Genomic DNA, 21,415 nt, shown 5'->3' on the forward strand with positions numbered 1-21,415 from the left:
GGGTCAAACTGGCAGACGGGATGAGGAAAGGGTGTGAACGGCTCTAATGAACTGAAGTCTGGGCCAGACAGAGGAGGTGGCCACTTCTCAGTTCTGGGCTTGTGGCCAGATTTCCACACTTTTCCAAGACATGCCAGAAAGCATAGATTTTTTTTTTTTTTTATGGGAAAACTCCTGATTCTTAAATGTTGGCAGCTCTTTTCAATTCAGTATACTGCAGGCCAACCTGGGCAAGCAAGCCTCCGGGGTGTAATCTCTTATAGACCCCTTTCTGAAGACCTGGCTTGGGGTCCTGCCTCTTTACCATCCTCTATGTGGGATCGCTTACTATTTCAGTGAATAAAAACTGTCTGCTCTTTCTCTGCAGAAGGTGGGACAGTGGCTATATAAATCCCCATCATGGGCTGGAGAGATGGCTTAGCGGTTAAGCGCTTGCCTGTGAAGCCTAAGGACCCCTGTTCGAGGCTCGGTTCCCCAGGTCCCACGTTAGCCAGATGCACAAGAGGGCGCACGCGTCTGGAGTTCGTTTGCAGTGGCTGGAAGCCCTGGCGCGCCCATTCTCTCTCTCTCCCTCTTTCTCTCTGTGTCTGTCGCTCTCAAATAAATAAAATTAAAAAAAAATAAAAAATAAAAAAAATAAATCCCCATCATGCCTGCTAGAGGAAAATGCAAACTTCCCACAGCTGCCATATAGCCAGCAGTGCCTTCAGATCTTACCTACATACCGTGGACTCAAAACAATTTTCCAGCATGCTCCAACAGACAGCACGATGGCATGGAAAGACAGGACAGTCGGCAAACCTTGGCTGCCCGGCCTTGGGTGCTCCAGTACAGTTCCCGCACCTCTGGAGGCCAAGCACGCCTGGCATACAGGTGACACGGCCGGGGCAACATTTACAAGGCTCTGGGGCGGCACCCGCTCGTGGATGGTCACCTCGCTCCCCCCAACAAGTGACTGCAAGATGCGGACGACCCAGAACAGATGCTTACACGTGGTTCACACTTTCAAACAACGGAAAAATTGGACTGAGGATGTAGCTCAGCACTTGCCAAGCATATGTGAGGCAGTAGGTTCAATCCCCAGTAATAACAAAAAAATTCATAAAGAAAAAAATTAAAAAAAAAAAAAAAGCCAAGTGTGGTTAACACATGCCTTTAATCGGAAGGCAGTGAGTTTGAGGCCAGCCTGGGACTACAGGGTGAGTCAGCCTGGGCTAGAGTAAGACCCTATCTCAGGGGGGGAAAAAAAACACAAACAAAACAAGGAAGAAAGAAAGAAGTTTAGCCGGGCGTGGTGGCGCACGCCTTTAATCCCAGCACTCGGGAGGCAGAGGTAGGAGGATCGCCATGAGTTCAAGGCCACCCTGAGACTACAGAGTTAATTCCAGGTCAGCCTGGACCAGAGTGAGACCCTACCTCGAAAAAGCAAAACAAACAAACAAAAAAAAAAAAAAGAAAGAAAGAAGTTTAAAAATGGAACTTTGGTGGCACAGACCTGAATTCCCAGTACCTGAGAAGCTGAGGCAGGAAGACATGCAGGTTGATGCCAGCCCTGAGTATATCACGAGACCCTTGCCAAAATTACAAATAAATAATAGGTCAATAAATAAAAATAAAATGGAATAGTAAAAAAATGCATGTGGGAGGCAAGGACTCTTTTACCTGCTTATTTTACAAATGCCTCATGACTTGGAATAGACAAGGTTCGCCAGGGGTAGCCGCCCAGCACCTGCTTTCACATGGAATGAACTTGTGCCAACACCAGCTCTCCCAGACCCGGCCTGCAAGGCCGCACAAGTTTGTGTTGTCTCTGCAGCCCAGGCTGGTCGCAAGGTCACTGTGTGGCTGGGGATGACCTTGAGCTCCTGATGTGGATCCTCCAGATCCCTGATATCAGGTACTGAGATGTGTATGCCACCACATCTACCTTTTGTTTTGTTTTGTTATTGAGGTAGGGTCTTGCTCCAGCCCAGACTGACCTAGAATTCACTATGCAGTCCCAGGCTGGCCTTGAACTCACAGCACTCCTCCTACCTGTGTCTCCCAAGTGTTGGGATTAAAGGTGTGCACCATTAAGCCTGATGCATCCAGCTGTTTTGTTTTGTTTTTAAACCTCATCTCAGGCACTAATAATGCTGTTTTATTTTGTTTTTTTAATTTGTGTGTGCGTGTGTGTGGGGGGGGGGGGGTGAGTGTGCCAGAGCCAGTAGCAACTACAAATGAACACCAAATGTTGGTGCCACTTTTTACCCAGTATTATGTGGATAGCTTGGGAACTGAACCTGTATCTGGCAGGATTTGTAAGCAAATGCCTTTAAATGCTGAGCCACCTTCCCAGCCCCACATGTAGCTTTTTTTTTTCTAAATTGGTGCATATTAATCATGCAAACTAGTGAGTTTAATGATGACTTTTTCATATGTGTATATAACATACTATGATCACATTTGTGCCCCCCAATATACCCATACCTACCACCTTTTCCCTCCTGCTAATCCCTATTTGTAATGCTGTGGGGGGGAGGGTGTTTGTTTTAGGGTTCGGTTTTTCTTAAAACAGGGTCTCACTATGTAGTCCAGGTTGGCCTCAGACTCAAGGCAATCCTCCTACCTAGCTCACTATACTGTTAGAAGATTAACAAATACAAGCTTGACCAAATGCATAAAATGGCACACACAGTGGCAAGATGCCCTGGTACACCATATAGTCTCTCTCTCCTCTCTCTCTCTCTCATAAATAAAAAAAAATATATTTTAAAAAGGAAAGAAATACAAGCTTGGGAGTGGGGCACGTCTCAGTGGGTAGAGTACCTGCTGAACGTGCACAAAGACCTGACCTCAATTTGCAGCCCCACACAAACCAGGCATGGTTTGATGAGATGAAAGAGGAGGATCACAAGTTTGAGGCCAGCCTGGACTACAAAGTTCTAGGCTACTGAGCTATATATCAAGGTCCTATAAGGAGAGATGGTAAGGAAAAGAGGAGAGGAGAGGGGAGGGGAGGGGAGGGGAGGGGAGGGGAGGGGAGGGGAGGGGAGGGGAGGGGAGGGGAGGAGAGGAGAGGAGAGGAGAGGAGAGGAGAGGAGAGGAGAGGAGAGGAGAAAGAGAGAGGGAAGGAAGGAAGGGGAGAGAGAGAGGGAGGGAGGGAGGGAGGGAGGGAGGGAGGGAGGGAGGGAGGGAGGGAGGGAGGGAGGGGAAGCTAAGTTTGAGACAAATTTCTCATCCCTTATGATGCAAACTGAGCTGACTTCAATCAAGACAGGACCTTGCTACTCCAAATAAGTAACTGGTTTTAAAGCTTAAATGTTATAAGCCAAAAAGTAATGGTTTCCTACTACTTTGTCTAATTACCTAAGCAGACATTTCCCTGACTCAGATAACTAGTCTTACAGTAAATTGTTCCTATTTCTTTTTTTTTTTTTTTTTTTTTTTTTTTGTGGAGCTCAGAGGATTTCTTTCTTTCTTTCTTTCTTTCGTTTTTACAATGTTTTAACAACAGGACACAGATGAAGGAACGTTTTATATTTCTGAAATTATTTGTACTCAGTAACTTAGAGACAACACTAAGGGAAGGGTGTCCCATCTTATAGATGGAAAAAGAGAGGCCAGAAAACACAAAAGAGAGGGAAGGAAAGGCAAGACAGTACTGTGTGAGGATTAGGCACTGGATCCAGTGGTGGTAATGTGGGCTATTCACCCAGTCACTATTGTGCTTCTTCAGAGATGCCCCAGGCTAGGGTGAACTCAATCCCACTGGAAGCATACATGGTGGACACACGGGAAGGCTACATGGCACCAGCATGGGACTTCCGGGTCCTCCCACCGTGTGGCATCCTCTCTGGCTGGTGGCGTTAGTATCTCCAATGAGAGTAAAGCCAAAGAAACTTGTCCAGTCAACAGTACCAGTCACGTCTGCTCTCCCTGCCGCATGGGGCTCTGCTCTGCAGTGCCCAAGGTCCCCATGTCTATCACCTCCTGGAGCCCCATTGGCTGGCGGGGAGACTTGGTTAGACACACTGTACACCGGCCGCTGCCTGCTCCGATCCCCTCAATGATATCCAGGTGAATCCGGGTGCTAGGCACGAAGCTCCAGGAACGTCCCAGGGCAGGTTTGAACTTTCCATTGTCCCTGTCTCGGGTCAAGTGGTTGGTCACCACCACTGCCACGCCGAGGTCCCAGGCCAGGGTCTTCAGCTCTCGGGCCAGCTGCATTATCAAGGCCAGGCCTTCCCTCTGCTGACCTCCCAGAAGCGGGGCAACCACTGCTGTAACCGAGTCCACCATCACCACCTTCACAGTCCCCGAGGAGCCTGTCACCTGCTGGGCCACAGCACCCCGGAGGTCCTGCAGCACATCCAGCATCTGGAAGATGTCAAATGCACGCGCCACCTGTATCCTCTGGAGAGCTCCTGCCTGTTCTTCCTCATCCTGGGTTCTGGCTTGCAGTAGCTGGAGGAGGCAAGAAGCTGGGAAGCCTCCATTGGAATCAACATAAAGAACGTTCTGCTGTAGGCCATGGGCCACGTTCGCAGCCACACAGACACACACCTGGGTTTTGCCACTACCTGGGCCCCCAACAATTTCAGTCATTTCTCCAGTATAGAGACCAGCATCAAGCAGTTTGTCCAGGCTTCCAATGCCAGTGGACAGGATGGCAGTGGAGGTCTTCAGCTCCTCATAGAGGTCCGCACCATTCAAAGGAAATGCAGAGAACTGAGTCAGCAGCACCCGCCTCAGGGCAACCAGGGCCTTATACGACAAGCCACACTGCTGGGCTACCTCTTCCAGGTTTGCAGCGGCCAAGTCCACCACTGTCTTGATCCCTCGGCCCCTCAGCAGCTGGACCATGTCCTCCGCGAGGCCCGGGCACAGTCCGGCCCGGAGCACGCCCATGGTCCTTTGCCAGCCCGGGATAGCCTGGGGAACGGGGGTGGGGGTGGGCGGAGACTGCCCCGTCACGCGGGCGACCCCCCCCCCCCGGGCGGGGGGCACTCTCTCCCGACGTCCCTTTCTGGAACAGGCCTGGGCGCGCGAGGGGGCCGCGGATACCCGGGAGGAGGAGGCGGGAGCGCCGGCTCTCCCCGACCCGCGCCACCCGGCGCGCCTCTTCCCTTGTTCCTATTTCTTTACTTGTTATTTTTCACAGCTTCTCTCTTTTCCCTTATGTCTCTAATCTGGCTAGTACCTCAAATCTGATATTACAAAATAATCCTAAATTAGTCCATTATAAATGTTCAGATTTAAATATAAAAAAGTGCTCAGTATACAAAGAATGCCTCTATGAGAATAGCATATATATTCATGCCAAGTATACACACACAAACACACACACACACACACACACACACACGGCATGAATAGTCTTCTCTGAAGAATCCCTAAAAGTGACGCAGTAAGACGCCGGCACGCTCTGCAGTAAGAACACAGAATAGAGACAGAGCAGCTCTACTTACGAAACAAACTTTCCCACTTCCACTTGAAGGATTGGGTCTCGCAGATGCACTTCTAGAAGTAAATCTTCAGCCTGAGTTCCATCTCCTGTTCTTACAGGATGGGGGTTAAAGATTCTTAGGTACCCCGTGAAGCTACCCACAATTATTTTATCTGTAAGAGAGAGATTGTTCAAAAGATAAAAGAATAAACAAACAATAAAACAATACCTTTGAGGATCAACTTTCTAAAAGAAGAATCCAAATATTACAAAGAATTCCATCTGGAGGCTGAGATGGCTCAGCATTTAAAGGGGCACACTTGCAAAGCTTGCCAGCCTAGGTTCAATTCTCCAGCAACCCCATTAAACTGAACGCAAAAAGTGGTACAAACATATGTCATTGAGTTGCGATGGCGAGAAACCATGCTGTGCACATACGTACGTACATACATACATACATACACACATACATACATACACACACATACACAAGTGCAAACAAAGAAACAGAAGTTTAAAATAAAAGACTCTAATCTTGCTTCAAATACAAAGCCCAGGCTGACCTGGAATTCACTATGTAGTCTCAGAGTGGCCTCGAATTCCTGCAGTCCTCCTACCTCTGCCTCCTGAGGGCTGGGATTAAAGGCATGCGCCACCACGCCCTGCAGGCTGTTTGAACAGCATTGAGATTGATAAAAACATGGGAACTTTTAAAGTTGGATTGAATGCATTACATTTTACATCATGGATGGTTATTAGTTTATGGGGGTCAGGGGTGGAATGTGGGGGTTTGATTCAGGTGACCCCCATAAATTTATACATTCTGAATGCTAGGTCCCCAGCTGGTGGCAATTTAGGAACTGTAGCCTCCTGGAGGCAGTGTACTGTTGAGGGCAGGTTTGTGGGTATTATAGCCAGCTTCCCCTTGCCAGGGCTTGGCACACTCTCCTTGCGCCGTTGTCCACCTGATGTTGGCCAGGAGGTGTTTTCCACCCTCCACTCATGCCTTCTACTTTCCCTGCCATCATGCAGCTTCCCCTCAAGTCTGTAAGCCACAATCAACCTTTCCTCCACCAAGATGCTCTGGCTGGGTTCCTTCTACCAGCAACTCAAATATATACTGACCCAGAGTCTCACGAGCACTGACAAGTCTACACAGAGTTGTTGCCATCACATATACACATATGCCTAATGTAAATTTTCCTGGGCTCCTTCCCAACAAGACTAGTGGTCATTTACCCAAGTGCACTCAAGAGAAATGCCCACGCGTTGCAAGAACACTGAATTACTGCTTTTGTTACTTTGAGTTACTGCTGTTTCTAGAAGGCCAGACAGACATTTGCCTCTTGCAGAGGCTCAAGAAACATGGTATTTTTTTTTAACATAGTTCAGTGAGAGAACAAATCTAACCTATGGTTTTTCTCTCAATTCTGAGAATTTAAAGGAAATATATTTCCTTAGGAAATGATAAGACCACCATTTGGTTCCCTAACACATAAAAGAATAACATATTGGGAGAGCTAAATGGAAAGGGAACTTTTCAGTCTTACCATTACAAATATTGCCCCAAGCTAGGGGTATGGTGGCTCACTAGCTCATCCCTATAACACCAGCACTCAGGAGGCCTTTGGATGATCAAGCCCAGCCTGTGTTAGACTGAGACTTTGCTTTCAAATAAAAAAATTAGAGCTGGGCATGATGGCACATGCCTTTAATCCCTGCACTGGGGAGGTAGAAGCAGGTGGATTGCCATGAGTTCGAGGCCACCCTGAGACTACATAGTGAATTCCAGGTCAGCCTGGACTAGAGTGAAACCTTACCTCAAAAAACCAAATAAATAAATAAATATTAATTAATTAAAAATAAATTTCAAAAACCCTTGCCTCCTAGGAACCAGCCCAACTGGCTCATCTCTGCCAGGCTTCTCAGAATCTATGACAAGGATAAATCCTAACTCCCTCCTCTAATGCTTGCAAAACCGAGTTAAATCCTACATCCCCCTCCTTATTCCAACTTCTCTCCTTACGCGTTTTTTTTTTGTTATTTTTTTTAAGTTTTTTCATTTTATTTTTAATTTGAGAGAGAGCGAGGCAGAGGAAGAGACAGAGAGAGAAAGAATGGGCATGCCAGAGCCTGCAGCTACTGCAAACTTCAGACACACATGCCACCTTGTACATCTGGCTTATGTGGGTCCTGGGGAATCGAACCAAGGTCCTTTGGCTTTGTAGGCAAGCACCTTAACCACTAAGCCATTTCTCCAGGCCCATCCTTATACGTGTTTACATATTCCCAGGATTTCAAATGTAGTGGTGCAGGGCTCACTCCCAAATCTCTACCTCTCTTCTAACTACTAAAAAATTCTATCCTGAACGAAAGGTTCTATAAACTGTTCACATCAGCTTCCTATTCCCTAAGATCAACAAAAATTATCAAACTCTAGAATGCATGATTCAACTTCACAGCATATTAAAATGCAGACTACTGAGCTCTACCACACCCTACAGATCCCTGGAGAATACAGTCTTTTTTTAAATTTTTATTTATTTATTGTCAAGCAAAGAGAGACAGATAGAAGAAAGATAGACAGACAGAGAAAATGGGTGTGCCAGGGCCTCTAGCCACTGCAAACAAACTCCAGATGCATGAGCCCCTTGTGCATCTGGCTTATGTGGGTCCTAGGGAATTGAACCTGGGTCCTTTGGCTTCACAGGTAAACGCCTTAACCGCTAAGTCATTTCTCCAGCCCAAGAATACAATCTTTTTATAAATTTTATTTACTTGTGTGTGTGTGTGTGCATGTGTGTGTGTTTAAAGCCACTGTTCCTTCAGCTTTATATAGGTGCTGGGGAATTCAACCTGGGATGTCAGGCTTTGCAAGCATGCTGGGGAAATCGACCTGGGGTGTCAGGCTTTGCAAGCATGCTGGGGAATTTGGCCTGGGATATCAGTCTTTGCAAGCAACTTTAACTGCTGAGCTATTTCCCAGCCCCAAGAATGCAATCTTATGTCTGCAGCAGAGAATCACCATATATATAACCACCACAAGACATGACAGGTGCAGGCCTGGGGAAAGAATGATCACTGTTTCTGACTACACAGGACACATACACATAACAGCTTTGGTGGGAAAACAGAAAACGATGCTCATAACTAGACACAAAATACTCAAAATTTTGAAAAATTATCTTTTTCACAACAAATGAAATAAGACTATATAATTTTCATGAATTCCAGCAAATAAAATAGGAGAATGAACACAAACCAGAATGATATAAACAGCAAAACAGGAAGAGGAATACCATCTGTCAGCATGCTACCTACGTATTACTTAAAAGAAAGCCACCAGACATGGGAGCACATACTTTTAATCCCAACACTCGGGAGGCTGAGGCAGAAGAATCACAGAGAATTCACAGCCAATTGTGACTGCCTAACAAAACCTGATCTTGAAAAAAAAATAAGAGAAAAAGAAACAGAAAGATATTCAAAATTAAGTTGTAGGGAGAGATGGCTCAGTAGTTCAAAAGTACTTGCTTGCAAAGCCTGAAAACCCAGATTCAATTCCCCAGTACACCCACGTAAAGCCAGATGCACAAAGTGGCACATGCATCTGGAATTCATTTGTAATGGCAAGAGGCTCTGGGGTACCCACATTCATTCTCTCTCCCCCTCTCTCAAAAGTAAGTTATAACAGTTCAATTATGCTTTATAAAGCAAATATTTTGACAAGTAAGTCATATTTCTTTGCTACTCTTAAGGCTTTGCTTCAAAATACACGTGTGAGGCCCTATGTTCAATCTCTAGAAGTGGGCCCTATGTTCAATCTCTAGAAGTGAGGGGAGAAGAACAAGTTAAGAAACACACACAACATTGTTTTATTATTGTTGTTTTAACTTACCTTGTCCATTTCCACTATTGTCAACATCAGCCAAACACAAACAACCTTGGTCAAATTCTTCTTTTTCTCCCAGAACAGTAGACCACCAATCACGGGCTTTAAATAAAGACATTTTCTTTCACTCTAAAAAGAAAACATTTGTTTACTGTAAAAATCCATTTCATGAATTTTCCAGAGGGTTAGGAGGTTGAAACATGTGGCCCAGGCTAGAACTTACAATGTACCTCTGGCTGGCCTTGAACGTCTGATTCTCCTGCCTCTACCTCCCAAGTGCTGGGATTGCAGGTTTGTACCACCATGCCCAGCTCAAAGTAATTACCTCTTAAGTCATAGCAAATTAAATTTAGATACTTTTGAGATTAACACATCTGTATTAACTTTAACTTCATATATTTTGCACACATAAATGAAACATAATTCCAAATGGCTGGAAACATTAATCATATATTTTATAATATATTATAAAATGGACTGAAAAAGTACACATTCATGTTTGGGCTAATTCCATTTTCTAAGACACTTAGGAAATAATTATAAAAAGTTGGAGAGATGGCTTAGCAGTTAAGGCACTTGCCTGCAAAGCCTAAGAATGCATGTTCAAATCTCCAGGTCCCACACAGCCAGACGTAGTGATACAAGCATGCAATGTCACACATGCACCACAAGGGGCATAGCACATGCATCTGGAGTTCATTCCCAGCAGCTGAAAGGACCTGGGTACCCTCCCTCCCCCCGCCTTCTTAAAAATAAAATAAAATAAGTGACAAAAACCTTTCTGGCCAGGCATGGTAGTGTACGCCTTTAATACCAACATTCGGGAGGCAGAGGTAGGAGGATTCCTGTGAGTGAGTTCAAGGCCAGCCTCATAGTACCCAGTGAATTCTAGGTCAGCCCAGGCTAAAGTAAGACCCTACTTTGAAAAGACCAGAAAAAGGGGAGGGGGGGTACTGAAGGGATTTCTTAGTGGTTAAGGCATTTGCCAGCAAAGCCAAAGGACCTCAGTTCAATTCCTCAGGATCCACATAAGCCAGATGCGCAAGGTGGCGCATGTGTCTGGAGTTCATTTGCAGTGGCTGGAGGCCCTGGTGTCTTTCTCTCTCTGTCTGCCTCTTTCTCTCGCTCTCTCAAATAAATAAATAATTTTTTTAAAGACAAAAAAAAAAAAACACCTTCCTGAAGCATCAGTATCAAAAATATAGAAGGCTTACCATGTAAGCCTTCAGCAAAATAGTCATTTCCTTTCACTTTGGATTGCAGTGTCTTCACCAAGACAACTGGTGCACTTATTATCTCAGCATTCAAAAGGAGATATGTGAAGACAAGCAGGTGTGCTGGCACAGCCTTTAATCCCAGCACTCAGGAGGCAGAGGAAGGGGGATCACCATGAGTTCAAGGCTACCCTGAGACTACATAGTGAATTCCAGGTCAGACTGGGCTACAGTGAGACCCTCCTTTGGTGGGGGGAGGGGAGAGAGACAGAGATGTTATCTCTGTATGTAGTATTGCAAAGCAAAAGCATTTGCATATCAAGTCTGATAAGGAGGTGATAACCAGAATGTATGCAGTTTCCTCCCTGCTGGAAGACTCTATGCAGGCTGCTAGGGGAGAACTGATGTCAACAATATTTCTCAGCTGTGGACTCTGTGCAATACTACTGACAGGCCAAGCAGGATGGCAAGTCTGTTATGGGGGCAACCAAATGCTTCCTGATAAGATTTGAGGCCCACCTCCACAGGAGAGGAGCCACTTCTGCTACTGTAAGCCTAACCAAAAAGCCTGTGTCTGAGAATGTCATAGACCTTTGTGGGGAAGCTACTGATGTTGTTTTGCTAAATAGACATAAGGTGTCTGTTGAATTGTTTTCTTAATATCCTACAGATCAGTGCTGACATCAACTTTGGTCAGAGAAGCTTATCTTGGCAGGGGCAGCAGCAATGGCAAGAGACTCATTACAGGTCACAGCCATGAGAGTAAGTGGCAGCTGAATGCTGAGCCATAAATGGTATGCCTGTATCAGCCCTCCAAGGCTCAGGGAACATCTTGGAAGAAGGAGCAGAAAAAAAAAACAGAAGAGCTAGAGGTGGGGGGAATGGTATAGCATGCTAACTTCCAGGCATGACATTGATGTTATACTCTTGATCTCAAAGCATCTGTGATTACCAGTGTAAGTTATGTACAATATTGAATCATCAACATTCTGTCATAGAGGGGACAAGTTCTCACAGTTCCTTCCTCTCACAGAGGAGCTGTGGGCAGTTAACTGTTGATGTGAGAGGGAAAGATATTTGCTTCAATGGTTTAGCTACCGGCAAAGTGTTTGTGACCTTGTAAACAGCCCCTCACCCACGCTCCTGTAAACTAAGAGTGAAACTGATTGAACCATCAAAAAAAGAAAAAAAAAATGAGGGGTGGAAAGATGGATTAGCGGTTAAGGCACTTGCCTGCAAAGCCAAAGGACCCATTTTCATTCCCCAGAACCCACATAAGCCAGATGCACAAGGTGGCACATGTATCTGGAGTTCATTTGCAGTGCCTGGAGGCCCTGGTATGCCCTTCCCTCCCTTCCCCACCCCCCCCCCCCGTGTGTGTGTGTGTGTGTGTGTGTGTGTGTGTGTGTGTGTGTCTCAAACAAATAAAATTCTAAAAAAACAAGTTGAGACATGAGAGAATATGTAGATCTGGTTATGAAAAGGAAGATCAGCAAAAGTGAGAAAGGGACAAAACTGGATAAAAATGGGGTAACATGAACTAAATACAGGGAGAAAATATTATAAAGAAGGATGGGAAGATGGATCAGTGGATAAAGAGCTCGCCATGCAATTCTAAATACCTCATGTAAAAGTCAAACCTTGCATTATGGTATACTATCTATATGTCAATAAAAAGGGTTCTTTCAGAAGCCAAATCTTGGGGCTGGACACATGGCACAGTGGCTAAAGGCACCTGCTTACAAAGTCTGAAGACCTGTATTCAATTCCCCAGTACCCACATAAAGCCAGATGCCCAAAGTGGCACATGCATCTGGAGTTCATTTGCAGTATCAGGAGGTCCTGGCATGCCCATACTCACTCATTCACTCTGTGTGTGTGTGTGTGTGTGTATGCCTGCCTCTCTTTCTTTCTCTCTCCCTCCAAATAAATAAATAAATAAATAATTTTTTTTTAAAAAAATAAGCAAAATTTCACTAGCGGAGCAGTGAACAACAAAAGACCCAGACTCAAACAAGGCGGAAAGGAGGGACCAACCTGAAAGGGCTCCCTGTCCTCAACAGGGTGCCATAGCGTGAGGATGCCTGCATACACACAGTAAATAGGACTTCTTAAATAAAATGTCATAATGGTCGTGTGTGTAATTAATATCTGCTAACAAAAACAAAAAAAGGGAGCTGGGGAACTGGCTCAGCACTTAAAGATGCTTGCTTGCAAAACCTGCTGTCCCAGGTTCAAGTCAGAATACACATTAAGTAAGATACAAAAGTGGCCCTTGAGCCAGGCAAGGTGGCGCACGCCTTTAATCCCAGCACTCAGAAGGCAGAATTAGGGGGATCGCCTTCAAGGCCACCCTGAGACTACATAATGAATTCCAGGTCAGCCTGGGCTCAAGTGAAATCCTACCTCGAAAAAAAAAACAAAAAACAAAAGTGGCCCTTGTGTCTGGAGTCTGTTTGTAGTGTCAAGAAGCCCTGGTGCACCCATACACACACACACACACACACACAAACACACACACACACACACACACACACAAATAAATCATTTAAAAAGAATAGTAATTGGGCTGGAGAGATGGCTTAGTGGTTAAGCGCTTGCCTGTGAAGCCTAAGGACCCTGGTTTGATTCCCCAGGACCCACATAAGCCAGATGCATAAAGTGGCGCATGCATCTGGAGTTCGTTTGCAGTGGCTGGAGGCCCTGGCGTGCCCATTCTCTCTCTACCTATCTGCCTCCTTCTCTCTCTATTGCTCTCAAATAAATAAATAAACAAACAAAAATAATATTAATAATAAAGAATTCTTACAACTCAACAAAAAGAAAAAAAAAATGTTTCCCCTAGGTAGGGTCTCACTCCAGCTCAGGCTGACCTGGAATTCTCAGAGTGGGCTCAAACTCTCTGAGATCCACTTACCTCTGCTTCATGAGTGCTGGGATTAAAGGCGTGCACCACCACACCCCACTCAAGAAGAAAAAATTTAAATGAACAAACAAACTGAACTGACATCTCTCCAAATAAGTTATACACATAGAAATGAACGCTACCCCAAAGAAGCTGCCTTTCACCTCATTCAAGCGAAGGAGAAAAAGCCCAAGGGCCCTGTCGGGGAGACACACCTCTGCCCCACACACAAATAATGAAGGAAGAACATTTTTGCCAACGAATTATATACAAAAAAAAAAAATCAAAATCCTTAGGTAAGTAACTACAAGAGGCGTACTGCTCACAAAGCCTGCTGGCCCAGGTTCGATTCCCCAGTACTCATGTAAAGTCAGATGCACAAAGTGGCCCATGAATCTGAAATTGGTTTACAATAGGAAAAGATTCAGGCACACCCATTCATTCATTCTCTCATTGAAAATAAACAAGTAAAAATATTTTTAAGACATTTTTAGGGCTGGAGAGATAACTTAGCCATTACGGTGCTTGCCTGCAAAGCCTAAGGACCCAAGTTAAATTCTCCAGGTCCCAAGTAAGCCAGATGCACATGGTAGTGCATGTGTCTGAGTTCATTTGCAGTGGTTGGAGGTCATGGTATGCCCTTTCTCTCCCTCTCTGTCTCTAATAAATAAATAAATAAAAATCTTCTTTAGAAAAAAAAAGACATCTTTAGGGGCTGGGAAGATGATTCAGTGGTGAGAGGTGCTTGTTGCAAAGCCTACCAGCCCAGGTTCGATTCCCAAGCCACCCAAGTAAACTGGATACAAAAAGTGGCACAAGTGTGTGGTGTCTGTTTACAGTAGCAAGAGGTGTTGGTGCGCTTGCGCACACACACATACACGTGTGCACAAATAATTTTTTTTTAAAAAGGACTGACATCTTTAATAAGGAGAGCTGTGACAATGGCTCAGTAGGTAAACTGCTGGTTACACAAGCAAGATACCTTGAGTTGGAATCCCCAGAACCCATGTAAAGGGAAACGCAGTGGCAGCCAGCATCTATAATCCCAGCCCTTCTACAGCAAGATGACAGGCAGAGACAGAAGAACCCCCAGGGGCTCACGGGCCAGCTACCTTGCTACCTTGGCATATGCAGCACTAAACGAGAGAATCCACTTTAAACGACGGGGAGGAGGAAGATGGACACATACGACTGTGCGCAGGCACATGAGCACACATATGAAATCTACTCACTCACTTGGCAGAGCACCTGCCTGGCACGCACAAAGCCTGTGTTCAATCCTCCAGCACCACGTAAACCTGGGCATGGTGGTTTATGCCTATAATCTCAACATGAAGGAGGTGGCAGACAAGAGACCCTGCCTCAAAAAAAAAAAAATCTACTAGAACTCAATAAAAGCTGGGGGTAGGGGCATATTGATAAGGACTGGAAGCAAAAGGAGTCTTACTTTGCAAGTAGTCAGGGACACAAGCTCAAAAGAACACATATGTCAACCTGCCATGCAGCTCAATTATTTTTTTTTTCTTTTAGTGAAAAAAAGAAAACCAAAAATCAAGTTTTCAATAATATTATCACCTTTTACTGTGAAACAAAATAAAAGCTAATATTTACTGATCCTGGGCTAAATCCTAGGCAGTATTCTAAATGTTGTGCAACAATTCTCTTTTAATCTACAGAGTAAATGGTAGGTACAATTATGAAGGTATCTTTGAATACAGAGAAATTAAGAAACCTGAGGCTGGAGAGATGGCTTAGCAGTTAAGGCACTTGCCTGCAAAGACAAAGGACCCAAGTTCAATTCCCTATGACCCATGTAAAGCCAGATGCACTGGGTGGTGCCTGCATCTGGAGTTTGTTTGCAGTGGCTAGAAGCCCTGGTGCACCCATTCATTCTTTCTCTCCCTCCCTCCCTCCCTCCCTCCCTCCCTTCCTTCCTCCTTCCCTCCCTCCCTCTCTGCCTCTTTCTCATTCTCTTCAAGTAAATAAATAAAAAGGAAAAAAATTTTTTTTAAAGAAAGAAAGAAACCTGCCTATGATGGTGGCTCAACCCACAATCCCAGCACTTGTGAGGCTGAAGTAAGAGGATCACAGTGAGTGAGTTCAAAGCCAGCAGAGACTACGGAGAGATTCCAGGTTAGACTGGACTACAGTGAGACCCTATCTACCAAAAAAAAAAAAAGAAAGAAAGAAAATTAAAGGAAGGAGGGAAGGAAGGGGAGAAGAGAGGAACAGAAAGAAAAAGAAACAGGAACAGAAACAGAGGAACCTGCCTAAGCGGTCACAATTTGTAAGAAGTAGATGTGGTACCTAAACCCACATCTTCTCTGGAGCCCTAAACAAATGGCTCCTGCAGCCACTCCAGGGAGACTTAAAGCAATACCTTTGTAACCACCACAAGTTCAAACTGAAGAAAAGTGGCTCACACATTTAATTAAAATGTTAAAGAATGACTAGGAAACAATAACTTGAAGGCATTGGCAGGTGCATTCCTATAAATAGGCACAGCTTAGTTTCTAAGTCCTCAGAATAATAAATACAGGTAATCTCTTTATCTGCTAAACTCCAGAAATTTCCTTGCACAGATACCACTTTTTTATTTTTAACATTTATTTATGTATGTGCTATACACATATCTGTAATAGTGAATCCAAGTTTCACTCAATAGGTGGGTGGTTTTAATGCCTCATTAACCTGCTACAGACAAAAGCACCGAAGAATGACTGGGGCACTGATGAGCCTGAGAAGGCTGTGGTGGAAGCAGCGAGTGTGGTCCACGGTGGGTCAGGAGGCCGACCTGCAGCTGCCGTTCACATGTACAGTTTGACTGTCTCCAGGTGTCACATCAAATCTCAGAAACTAGGACTCAGGCCGTCTGTCCCGCAAAAGGTGATAAAGCCCCAAAAAGGAGAGGGGCTGCTTTGAAGGCAGAGTTACAAGGGCTGGTACTGGACCTTCCAGTGGACGCAAGGCACGGGGCTGTAGTCAGACTTACGATTACCTGCTGACCGTGTTCCTACTATGCAGCTTCGCCATCCTGAAATCCCAGCTGTTGTTGGTGGTCAGAGAGCAAGACCACCTAACTAATGGGACACCTTGGCCTGTGCCCAGCCCACAACAGCAAGCCACAGCAATTATGACACTAGCAGACATAGAAGCGCTGGTGGTAGAGGCTTCTGAGAACAACAAAATTACAAATGCCAGTATGTAAAATTGCAATGCCAATCTGAACTCAAAATTTAAGTGGGGACTGGAGAGATGGCTTCGTGGTTAAGGTACATGCATGAAAAGCCTAATGACCTGAGTTCAATTCCCCAGTGCCACATAATTCCAGATGCACAATGTAGCACATGTATCTGGAGTCCATTTGCAGTGGCTGGAGGCCCTGGTGTGCCCATTCTGTCTTCTCTCTCTCTGCTTGCAAATAAATGTGTAACTTTTAAAAATTTAAGTTGACATCCAAAGGTGTGATAGCACAGGTGTGTGTGTGTATGTGTGTGTGTGTGTGTGTGTGTGTGTGTGTGTATGCATGTGTGGACATGTGCGGGTATCTGCATGTTCACATTTATGTGTGTGGTTGGATATTGACAGAACTACTCTCAGGCTGGGAAAATGGCTTGGTGTTAAAGGCAATTGCTTGCAAAGCTTGAAAGTCCAGGTTCAACTCTCCAGCACCCATGTAAAGACAGGCACACAAAGTACTGCACGCATCTGGAGTTCCTTTGCAAGGGCAAGTGGCCCTAGTGCCCTCTTTCCTTCTTTTTTCCTTCTCTTTTTTTTTTTTTAATTTTTTTGTTGCTGTTGTTGTTTTTCGAGGTAGGGTCTTGCTTTAGCTCAGGCTGACCTGGAATTCACTATGTAGTCCCATGGTGGCCTCAAACTCACCATCCTTCTACCTCGGCCTCTCAAGTGCTGGGATTAAAGGTGTGCACCACCACACCCAGCTCTTTCCCCTCTCTCTCTCTCTTATTCATAAATAATAATTCTAAAAGAGAGAGAGGCCAACTCCCCTCAGACTCTGCAAATTTTACTAACAGCAGACATGTTTTTTTTTTTAATTTTTTTTTGGTTTTTTTTTTATTTATTTATTTGAGAGCAACAGACAGAGAAGGAGGCAGAGAGAGAGAGAGAGAGAGAGAGAGAGAGAGAGAGAGAGAGAGAGAATGGGCGCGCCAGGGCTACCAGCCACTGCAAACGAACTCCAGACGCGTGCACCCCCTTGTGCATCTGGCTAACGTGGGACCTGGGGAACCGAGCCTCGAACCGGGGTCCTTAGGCTTCACAGGCAAGCGCTTAACCGCTAAGCCATCTCTCCAGCCCAAGCAGACATGTTTTAAAATAGCATCAAGAGTTTAACCAATAGCAGGCATGATTTATAATATCATGAATTTCAATACCTTTCCAAAAAATTGAGAATTGCTGGGCATACTGGCTCATGCCTTTAATCCTGGAACTCAGGAGGCTAATATAGGAGGACTTCTGCGAGTTCCAGGTCAGCCTGCACTAGAATGACACCTTACCTCAGAAAAGTAAAATAATAAAATAAAAGTGAGTGGCTAAAGAGATGACTGAGTGGTTAAGGAACTTGCTTGCATAGTGAAATGACTCAGGTTTGATTTCCCAGTACCCACATAAAGCCAGATGCACAAGGTGGCACATGTGTCTGGAGTTCTTTTGCAATGGCTATAGGTCCTTGTGCACCCATTCTCTCTATCTCTCTGCCTCTCTCTCTCACTCTCAAAGAGATTAATTAATTTAATTATTAGGACTGGAGAGATGGCTCAGTGGTAAGGCACTTGCCTGTAAAACCTAATAACCTGGATCCAATTTCCCCAGTGCCCACATAAAGCCAGATACACAAAGTGGGGCATTCACCTGGAGTTAGTTTGCAGTGGCTAGAGACCCTGGTGCACCCATTCTCTCTCTCTCTCTCCATGTAAATAAATGATATAATTTTTTGAAAATGAGGTACTGAGAATATAGCTCAACTGCAGAACACATGCTTAGCTTGCTTGATGTTCTGTATTCAATCCTCAGCACCAAGCACACACGTGTGCACAGTGTTCTGAGGGATGAGACATGCTACACATGTGAAAAGGTGTAACTTTATAGTATTGCTATTGATTTTTTTTTTTTTTTTTTTTTTTTTTTTGCTGCAATGAGAATTTCCACTGTATCAAGGTAAGCGTGGTGTTGCATACCAGGTAGCCCAGCACTCAGGAAACTGAAGTAAGAGGATCACCATGAGTTCAGGGCCAATCTGAGCTACAGAGTGAGTTCCTGGTCAGCCTGGGCCAGAATGAAACCCTGCCTCAAAAAAAAAAAAAAGAAAGAAAGCTGTGCTATATAGTCTGGGGAGATGGCTCAACTGTTAGAGGCACTTGCCTGCAAAGCCTGTTGACCCAGATTCAATTCCCCACACCCATAAACACCCAGATACATAAAGTGGCGCATGCATCTGGCGATGGCTTGCAGCAACATTAAAAACCCTAGTGTGCCCATTCCCTCTCTCCCTCACACACACAAATAAATAAATATTATTTTTTAAAAAACATTTATTTGCAAAGAAAGAAAGAGGAGAGGGAGAAAGAACGGGTGCACCAACACCTCTTGTCACTACAGATGAACTCCAGGTGCATGCGCCACTTTGTGCTACTGGCTTTCCATGGGTTCTGGGAAATCGAACCTGGGCTGCCAAGCTTTGCAAGCAAATGCCTTTAACTACTGAGCCATCTCTCCAGCGCCAATGAATATTATTTTTTTTAACTTTTATTTATTTATTTATTTGACAGCGACAGACACAGAGAGAAAGACAGATAGAGGGAGAGAGAGAGAGAATGGGCGCGCCAGGGCTTCCAGCCTCTGCAAACGAACTCCGGACGCGTGCGCCCCCTTGTGCATCTGGCTAACATGGGACCTGGGGAACCGAGCCTCGAACCTGGGTCCTTAGGCTTCACAGGCAAGCGCTTAACTGCTAAGCCATCTCTCCAGCCCCCCAGTGAATATTATTTTTAAAAGAAACTGTAACATTAACACAAGAGCAAACTGTAATTTAACAATAACAATTAAACATAATGAAAAATCTCTTAAAGTTTTCACAAGTAACTTGTAAATGATTTTCAAAATGAAGCCTTCTGTGTTTAATTCCTCTAAATAACAGTTCAGTCTATTCAAAAAAATTCTCAGCAATTATCTTTTTCACATAATACTAATAAATTAGCTAATCTCTGAATACTGACAGAAATTAAGACCCAAGATTTCAGTGAACATAGGAAAACACACCTGTAATCCCACCACTTGCAAGCCTGAGACAAAATAATCATAAATTTGAGGATAGTCAGGACTACACAGTGCAAATTTCTCTCAAAAAACAATAATAGTAGCCGGGCATGGTGGCACATGCCTTTAATCCGAGCACTCGAGAGGCAGAGGTAGGAGGATGGCCATGAGTTTGAGGCCACCCTGAGACTACATAGTGAATTTCAAGTCAGCCTGGGCTCCAGAAAGATCCTACCTCAAAAACCAATAATAAACCGGGCGTGGTGGCGCACGCCTTTAATCCCAGCACTCGGGAGGCAGAGGTAGGAGGATCGCTGAGAGTTCGAGGCCACCCTGAGACTACATAGTGAATTCCAGGTCAGCCTGAGCCAGAGTGAGACCCTACCTCGAAAAACCAAAAAAAAAAAAAAAAAAAAAAAAAAAGAAAACAATAATAAGAATAATAATAATAATAGTAATAGTTTTCCCTCCAGTATCTTTCAAATTGTGTGTGCAAAATATACGTGTGTGTAAGACATGATTTTCCATTTAAAGCAAACATTAGATGCCAAAAATACTTCATAGATTTCTCCAGAAAAAAACTTCAGTCACTTATAGACCTGTTTGAGAGAAGCTGCTGACAAACATAGGTTCAGTTCATCTGAATTAACTTGGTCTGCAAAGCAAAAAGCGCAGCAGAAACATCAATCTAGTGCGTTAAGGAATATCAGTACATGCACCCCACTTTAGTCACAGGCTGAAAACTGCTTTGACGCTTTGCTCACGAGACTGTTGAAATGTCAGAGGATACCCGTGTTGCACGTGATCTCACTGGAATCCTTAAAACTCCTCCTTTTCTGAAGGATGCCCATGGGCTCTCACACACACTGCGCTGGCAGAGCCGTTTGTCTGAATGCAAACATCCTTCCCGAGAAACCAATCACCGGTCCATCTCCTAAACCAGCACATGGCACAGAGCATGTTCCTTACCTGATACCAAGTCAAGTGGGCTCCTCGTCACTTTTCTGGGACACCAGCTTCCCTTTAAGGACGCCTCGCCGGGGGTCGCGGTGATGGAGCCCAGGCGAGCGCAGACCGCGCCGAGAAGAGCCGCCCTTCACGCCCCGGCTCCCCCAGGTCCACGTCCGCAGGCGAAGGGCAGCCCCGCCGCCGCGCGCCGCCCGGGAGCGTCCCCGCAAGAAGCGCTGGGCATGCACTGTCACCCCGGGGAGGGAACCGGGGCAGCAACGTGGGGCCCCTGGGAGACCTCTCCAGAGCCGGCTGCTCGGCGCGGGAGCCGAAGGAGGCGGCGGCCAGTGAGACGGGGGCCGCGGAAGAGACGCCTCCCCGCAGACGCCTAGGTCCAAGCCATCTTCGCGCTGTTGTCATAGCATTTTACAACGGAGGCTACTGCGCAAGTCACACGCCGCGCCGCGGAGCATGCTGGGCGTTGTAGTCCGGCGCGGCCCTTCCTTCCCGGTCGTGGCGCCTCGGCCTCCGAGCCAGGCTCTGCGGAAGTCCTGCCCCCGCTATCGCCGCCCCTCCGCGCTGCTGGGCGGAGCCTGGGCGGAGGCGGAGGCGGGCCCGCCAGGGTGGGTGGCTCCTACGCGCATCCAATGCGCAGCCCCGGTGTTCCTGATCTGTGCCCCAAGCCCAGGAAAGGCTGGGCAAAGTCGAGCGCGCCAGGGTGCGCCCTGAGGTAGCAGGCTGAGCTGGCCCCG

The 21,415-nt window shown here is 45.6% G+C and overlaps 2 protein-coding genes across 5 annotated transcripts in view; both read right to left on the reverse strand.

The window, feature by feature from the left end:
* Positions 1-21,070, reverse strand: part of Bbs9 (Bardet-Biedl syndrome 9) — a 370,311-nt gene extending 349,241 nt beyond the window's left edge. For 2 of the 4 annotated variants that reach the window (XM_045135893.1, XM_045135892.1), the window contains exons 1-3: positions 20,685-21,070; positions 9,327-9,449; positions 5,451-5,601 (exon numbers count right to left, since the gene is read on the reverse strand). In XM_045135893.1, coding sequence (XP_044991828.1) covers positions 5,451-5,601; positions 9,327-9,438 — 263 coding nt within the window. In that variant the 5' untranslated portion in view covers positions 9,439-9,449; positions 20,685-21,070. Of the gene's footprint in view, positions 1-5,450; positions 5,602-9,326; positions 9,450-20,684 lie in introns of those variants that run through there. The other 2 variants (XM_045135896.1, XM_045135895.1) reach the window with 2 other exon arrangements.
* LOC123455312 (DNA repair protein RAD51 homolog 4-like) lies at positions 3,824-4,890 on the reverse strand. The gene has a single exon (XM_045135897.1). It carries the CDS (start codon positions 4,888-4,890, stop codon positions 3,904-3,906), a length of 987 nt encoding a protein of 328 aa, XP_044991832.1. The 3' UTR covers positions 3,824-3,903.
* Positions 21,071-21,415: the final 345 nt, after the last annotated feature.

Source organism: Jaculus jaculus, chromosome 16 (genome assembly GCF_020740685.1).
Source record: "Jaculus jaculus isolate mJacJac1 chromosome 16, mJacJac1.mat.Y.cur, whole genome shotgun sequence".
NCBI lineage: Eukaryota > Metazoa > Chordata > Mammalia > Rodentia > Dipodidae > Jaculus > Jaculus jaculus.

What these genes read in the sequence shown, in the direction of transcription:
- LOC123455312 (XM_045135897.1), bottom strand. Translation starts at nt 4,890, where the DNA reads ATGGGCGTGCTCCGGGCCGGACTGTGCCCGGGCCTCGCGGAGGACATG.